Source organism: Brassica oleracea, chromosome C3 (assembly GCF_000695525.1).
Source record: "Brassica oleracea var. oleracea cultivar TO1000 chromosome C3, BOL, whole genome shotgun sequence".
In the NCBI taxonomy this organism is placed as follows: Eukaryota; Viridiplantae; Streptophyta; class Magnoliopsida; order Brassicales; family Brassicaceae; genus Brassica; species Brassica oleracea.
This window is the reverse complement of record NC_027750.1, coordinates 21,803,437-21,810,402: the sequence shown is the minus strand read 5'-3', so window position 1 is coordinate 21,810,402 and position 6,966 is coordinate 21,803,437. Positions and strand designations below refer to the sequence as shown.

Sequence of the window (6,966 nt, the reverse complement as noted above, 5' to 3'; positions counted from 1 at the left end):
TAAAGTTTACCCAAGGGTTTAGGGTTTACCCAAGGGTTTAGGTTTACCCAAGGGTTTAGGGTTTAGGATTTAGGGTTTAGAGTTTTAGGGTTTAGTGTTTTTATTTAGACTTTAGGATTTACCCAAGGGTTTAAAGTTTACCCAAGGGTTTAGGGTTTACCCAAGGGTTTAGGTTTACCCAAGGGTTTAGGGTTTAGGATTTAGGGTTTAGAGTTTTAGGGTTTAGTGTTTTTATTTAGACTTTAGGATTTACCCAAGGGTTTAAAGTTTACCCAAGGGTTTAGGGTTTACCCAAGGGTTTAGGTTTACCCAAGGGTTTAGGGTTTAGGATTTAGGGTTTAGAGTTTTAGGGTTTAGTGTTTTTATTTAGACTTTAGGATTTACCCAAGGGTTTAAAGTTTACCCAAGGGTTTAGGGTTTACCCAAGGGTTTAGGTTTACCCAAGGGTTTAGGGTTTAGGATTTAGGGTTTAGGGATTAGGATTTAGAGTTTAGTGTTTTGCTGACGACGTTAAAAAAATTTTTTTAATTCTTTTTTTCTGTAGCTGCTATTTTTTTTTCATTTTTTTATTTTAAAAACATAATATAACTTGATAATATTTTGTTTCCTTTTTTAAAAGATATCGAATTTGAAATAATAAACTCCTATTGGTCAATGAACGTAGAGGTTCATCCTAGGGGTGAACCAAAGAATAACTCTTTTTTCTAATGTTACATGGCACCATTGGGGTGAACCCAAGTTTTGTTCAAAATCAAAGTATAAACCGATTGATTACCCGGAAAGAGAGGACAGAAGTAAACGACGCCGCTTGAGTGCCACGTAGTTAGTACAGAAGAGGAAGATGGGTTATCTCGATCCAACGGCTGATAAAATTTTGCTTGATAAGGAGGAAAATAAAAATTAGGGCTTTCTTCAACCTCTTCCTTATAGACGCCAGCCACGACTATCGTTCTGCAATTCTCTCTCTATCTCTCGAGGTATCTTTTGTTCTTTGTGGTAGGAAGCAAAGCAAAGCAAAAATGGTGAAAGGTCCAGGTCTCTACACCGACATCGGCAAAAAAGTCAGAGGTCAAATCTCTCTCTCTCTCTCACTGCTTTCCATTTCATTGCGATGAATGAATCTGTATCTGCGAATCCGATAGTTGCAAATTAGGGTTCCGTTTAGGGTTTAATGATCTGGGTTGTTTTCGAAGCTCTTGCAATCGGTTTAAGATTTTCGGATCCCGATAGGGGTCAAAAAATCAATGTTATTGGCATGCGTATTATTCGATTGAAATTGATCATTTGCTTTGAATGATTGCAGATCTTCTGTACAAGGACCGCAACAGCGACCACAAATTGAGTATCACCACTCACTCTCCAGCTGGTGTTGTAAGTTTCTAAGTGATGATAAATGTTCTCGGAGTTGTGCTTCTAATTACTGATTAGCTTTTAACTCTACTTTTGAGTTGTTTGATTGTTTTAAGTGTGTCACCTCTGTGAACTACTATCCTCTTCCTTTTGTTAGGCCATCACTTCAACTGGAACTAAGAAAGGTGACCTACTGTTAGGAGACGTCACTTTTCAATTGAAGCAAAAGAACATCACTACTGACTTGAGAGTTTGCACTGACAATACCGTAAGTTTTGTTCCTCCTGCCCAACTTGTATCAGATTATCTTATCTAATCAACCAACATCTATGTGTCTGTTGGAGAGTACTGTGTTACTGGATACTCTTTTGTAAACATTGTGTTCCTTGTATATACTCCTAAGCTAGTAACAACATCTATGTTTGTGTATAATGGTCCAGGTTTTGATCACTGCTACGGTTGATGAGGCTGCACCTGGGCTCAAGTCCATCTTCAGCTTCAGGGCCCCTGACCAAAACTCCGGCAAGGTATTCACTATTCAAGCAAGCTTCTGATATTTGATATAAGTTTGATAGCCTTGCTTTTCTAACTTCATATTCTTTTTTATAATTGTGTTTACTTCTCCAAACAGATTGAGCTTCAGTACTTGCATGACTACGCTGGTATCAGCACGAGCATGGGATTGACTCAGAACCCCACTGTCAACTTCTCTGGTGTTATTGGAACCAATGTGTTAGCTGCTGGTACTGATGTTTCCTTCGACACCAAATCCGGCAATTTCACCAAGATCAATGCTGGTGTTAACTTCACCAAGGATGATTTAATTGCCTCCCTTACCCTGTAAGTCAAAATTCTTGCGAGGAATTTGCGGATTAAATATTGGGTCTTTGATCAAATTTAATAGATATCTTGGCTTTTTCTTGTTTGTTTAGGAATGACAAAGGAGATTCTGTCAACGCTTCATACTATCATATTGTTAACCCGCTGTTCAACACTGCGGTTGGAGCAGAAGTGAGCCACAAGTTCTCTAGCAAGACCAACACCATAACCGTGGGAACGCAGCATTCACTTGACCCCTTGACCACGGTGAAGGCACGTGTGAACAGTGCCGGGATTGCCAATGCACTCATTCAGCACCAGTGGACACCCGGGTCCTTCTTCACAATCTCTGGAGAAGTTGACACCAAGGCTATTGACAAGAATGCGAAGGTTGGATTGGCCCTCTCTCTCAAGCCTTGAATATGAGCCAAGCAAAGAATAGTTTTTTTTTTTTCCGACTTTGGTTCTGTTTTCCTCTGCTTGGTTTGTTGGTTTTAATGGCTACTGCTAAAAACTTTCCCCCATTTTCTTGTCGGATTTGTAGAGAATAAAACGGCTGAAAAAGGTCGTCTGTCTTGTTGACACGATGAAACATTAAAATCCTTTTGAGTTCTGTTTCTACTTATATGCTATGCACTTTGTTCCTTCCACTCGATTTTGTTTTCGAGACTTTCCTGGGCTCTTTTTTTCCTTCAACACTATCTTATGTTCTCACTCTATTATGTGAAGTAGGTGAGAACTTATTATAAGATTGGATATTCAATTGTGCTCGTGTTAAGTAAGTGGGCCGCCTGAAAATTACCCAGAGCTGAATGAGTTGACTTTTCTAAGGTCTACCTACGTGTATGTAGCTTGGGCCATAACACACGTATATTATTTCGATTGACAACCAAATACAGTGAGAGATAAGAGTTATACTTACATCTTTAATTTTTATACAAACTTAATTGGCAATATATTTACAAAATCACAGAGACAGACACAATTATTAAATCTGGCAAAAGAAAATATAAAACCACAATCACGATAACAAAGAAAAGAAAAAAAAAATATATATATATATATATACCATTATAATTTACTGGGGAAGACGACTTTTAGATAGTTGACTGAGCCCTTTAGGCATTGGTCTGGTGGGCCTGCAGTAATCCATTTCGAATCTGTGTTGCCACGTCAGCGACGGCGCCGGGACCGTGAGGAATAAACACCGACGAAGATTTGGAGTGAGCTCCGATGTCTCTCATGGTGTCAAAGTACTGGGTCATCATCACCATGTCTAACACATCCTTAGCTGACGTCCCCGGCACGTTTCCGGCGAAACCAAGAACACTGTCTCTGAGACCGTCCACGATAGCTTGTCTCTGACGAGCGATACCGAGACCAGATAGGTACTTGGACTCAGCTTCACCTTCTGCTTTCTTTATCTGAATGATTTTCTCCGCCTCTGCTTTCTCGTTCGCCGCCACTCTCATCCTCGCCGCTGTAATGATTTATTTCAAGATCAGAGACATAACTTTTATTTTGTGGTTCTAAGATTGAAAAGATTATATGACTTACCGGCGTTGATTTCGTTCATGGCGCGTTTAACCTGTTGGTCAGGCTCGGTGTCGATGATAAGGGTTTGAAGGATCTCGTAACCATAAGCAGTCATGGCTTTGTCTAGCTCTTCTTCCACTGATTTTGCTATTTCATTCTTCTGCTCGAACACATCGTCCAAGTTCAGCTTTGGTACACATGCTCTGATCACTGAGAAAAACAGAACCAATATCAGAATTTAGAATTACTGGGAAATGAAGAATAAGATGATGAAGGAGTAGTTACCATCGAAGACATAGGCTTTGATTTGTGATGTTGGATTGCTAAGTCTGTAGAAAGCATCACTTGCCTTGTCAACCAAGACTCTGTATTGTATGGATGCAACCACTGTCACAAACACATTGTCCTGATACATAATGATATTTTATAAGGAGATATGTGTATTATATGTATACATATATGTTTTGAGAGTTGCTTACCTTTGTCTTTGTTTCGCATTGAACATCGAGTTGTTGGAGACGAAGAGTGAGGTGACCGGCAACATAATCACCTATGACCCAGGGCACAAACTGGAGACCTGGATTAAGAACTTTTTGAAACTTGCCAAATCTCTCCTTGATCGCCACATCTGATTGCTTCACCAGCACGCAACACAAAAGGTTTCCCATTACTTAGTCTTGTAAGGATAAGAACAAGGATGATTTAGAATATGTATCGTCTTTTCCACCTTATAGTGCTCTGTAAAGGGTTGTGTAAGAGAGAAAAGTCGCATGAGGGGTTGTTATATACTCATTCTCCCTTTGATAATAGATAATGTTTTAGAAAATATAGGTTGTTTCGAAATAGATGAAGTTTTATATATTTATATTATTTTAATTTTACTAGAAGTAGTTATTTTTTTAATTGGTCAAGTGATTTTTAAATTATATTTGTAAAGTTATTTTTTTAAGAAACACCGATTTCTTAAGTTTTGTGCGATCAATCAAAACATCATGTACGAAACAGAGCGAGAGGAAGTAGATAAGATGAATAAGATGATGATCGTGACACCATGTCATGTGACTATTCCTCGAAAATTATCGTATTTATTTTATTCGAAGGTGACGTTTCTTTTTGAAAAGTCTAATGTATATCTTGGTTCTTGGAGATATTTTCTTCTTTTCTTTTTGTTTATTTTGACAAAACTTCAGATAAACGGGTTAACCACCTCCACCAGATACACTTGTGTGAGTTATATAATTGTTTATCTTATATGATAATGTTTACAAATTAATTATAGAAGAAAAACGCGAGGTATACTTTATGAGTTTATGATAGTTTCTTGGTAGTTAAGACCATCAGCATTAGTGAAAGCATTTTTTTTTTTATTTTTTTTTTGATTTTTGTTTAAAAAAAAAATATATATTATTGATAGGATCAATCGCGGGCCGTCACGTGTCGTGGGGTCCGCACTATAGTCATGATCCGGGTTCACTAGAATGAATTCACAAGAGGCAAGTTCATTGGTTTTGTTTATTTTAATATTTTTTTTTTTCGAAAACGTTGTGAATGCTGATATTCTAAGAGAATCAAATATACTACTTTGATAGCCTTTGCACACGACAAGCCACCAATATATGGATAATCAAAGTTGAAGGGAAAACGTGGACTGGAATATGTGTAGGGTTCCAAAAAAAAAAAAAAAAAAACAAGGTGGGTTTTAATATTGTTTTCTATTTTATTTATATTACATGTAGCGGTTATGTGCAGGGTTTCGAAATTAAAATTCAAACAAATTACAGAAAAAGCAAGCAAAATTTAGAGTTAAGAATTTTTTGAATAAAAGTCGTCGGTCCTTGCGGCTCGCATGTTTACCATAGAAAATGGATTACTTGCATTTGAGTATCTGGATAATAATAATAATTTCACGTAAGAAATGGTGTCACTATGACATTATTTTGTTTGTCAAATATTCGATTGATCTATTCAAAGCGACAAGCGGATGACTGGATGAGTACAAAAATCAAAAGAGGAAAAATTCAAAAGATTTAAAAGCACAAGTTCTTCCACATTTAGCAATACCCAATACCATACATTGTTGATATTCTATACCCCCGTCCCAAAAATTTTGGACGTCACTGGTGACCATTCGAGGAACACTAGAAACAAATAAAAAAGAATAAAATTAAATGAATGAATAGGAATGATGGTTCCTCTTCAAAAATAATGAGAAATAATTTTCTTTTGTTATTCTCTATAAATAAAAAGAATGATAAGAAACAGAAAAGAAAATTAATTCCTTATGAATATTGTATTTTTATGGAAACCATAAGGAATCAAATGTTCATTCTCATTTCCTTTGTCACTAATCACACCATTCATATATTTTTATAAAATAATATATTAATTTATTAACAAAAAAAATTTAAAAGTCGTCATATAATCCAATATATTCTACACCCCGTCCCAAAATCTCTCAAACACAAAATAGTTGTGTAATTTTTCTAATTTCTCTTAATCCAATATATAATTTTGAAAACTAGTATTTCAAATGCAAAATGATAATACTCCAAATTTTACAAAATATAAAAACCTTGATGTTAAAATAAGTTTTTTGAAATGCAACACAAAAAAAATTGTTTTGTAAAAAATCAAAAGTAGTGTAACATTTTGAAATTTTAATTCAATAACAAAAAGAAATTAATCAAAAAAACTTAATATCATAGCATCCACATAATCATATATCAATAAAATTTACTAAAGTAATATGTAGCCATAATTAATTGGGCTTTTTGCAAAACTGACCTACAACTTAAAGTCAAACACAAAACTAACCTCTTTTTTTTTTGAAAATTGGTTTTGCCCTATTCACCCCACAAGTTCATATAATTTACGAAAATGCCATCAATTTTTTTTTCTTTTTTTTTTTCGAAAATGACATCTTTACTCTCTCACCCTCATCATCTTCAAGTAATTACAAGATTGCCATTGTCATCAATACCACAACCACCATGAACAACCAATTTGAAGCTCTTAATGCTCCCAAAATCGATTTACCCTTCTTCTTTTTCCATTCTTGTGAACTAAACACAACATATCTCTCACTTTCTCTCCACAATGAGCTAAAAAAACCCAAGATTTTGATTCTAAATTTTTTATGGTTCATAGAGTCATAGAAGCTAACGATTCTGGGTGGGTTACTTTCGTTTGTGATTCTGTGTGCTTGGAGAAGCCTTATGTATGCTAAGGAACTTATCTCACCAATTTAAGGTATGACATCGA

At 35.8% G+C, this 6,966-nt stretch overlaps 2 protein-coding genes across 2 annotated transcripts; one reads left to right on the top strand and one right to left on the bottom strand.

Annotated features, from left to right (window-relative positions):
* Window positions 1-869: 869 nt before the first annotated feature.
* On the top strand, window positions 870-2,813 carry LOC106335496 (mitochondrial outer membrane protein porin 1). Its single transcript, XM_013774027.1, has 6 exons — window positions 870-1,068; window positions 1,304-1,371; window positions 1,508-1,618; window positions 1,791-1,877; window positions 1,982-2,190; window positions 2,283-2,813. Exons 1-6 carry the CDS (start codon window positions 1,020-1,022, stop codon window positions 2,587-2,589), a joined length of 831 nt encoding a protein of 276 aa, XP_013629481.1. The 5' UTR covers window positions 870-1,019; the 3' UTR covers window positions 2,590-2,813.
* Window positions 2,814-3,021: 208 nt separating this feature from the next.
* Window positions 3,022-4,529, bottom strand: LOC106335495 (hypersensitive-induced response protein 3-like). Its single transcript, XM_013774026.1, has 4 exons — window positions 4,185-4,529; window positions 3,991-4,111; window positions 3,727-3,915; window positions 3,022-3,649 (listed from the first exon to the last, which is right to left on the bottom strand). The coding sequence occupies exons 1-4, from the start codon at window positions 4,371-4,373 to the stop codon at window positions 3,288-3,290; spliced, it is 861 nt and encodes a 286-aa protein (XP_013629480.1). The 5' UTR covers window positions 4,374-4,529; the 3' UTR covers window positions 3,022-3,287.
* Between the last annotated feature and the right edge of the window lie 2,437 nt (window positions 4,530-6,966).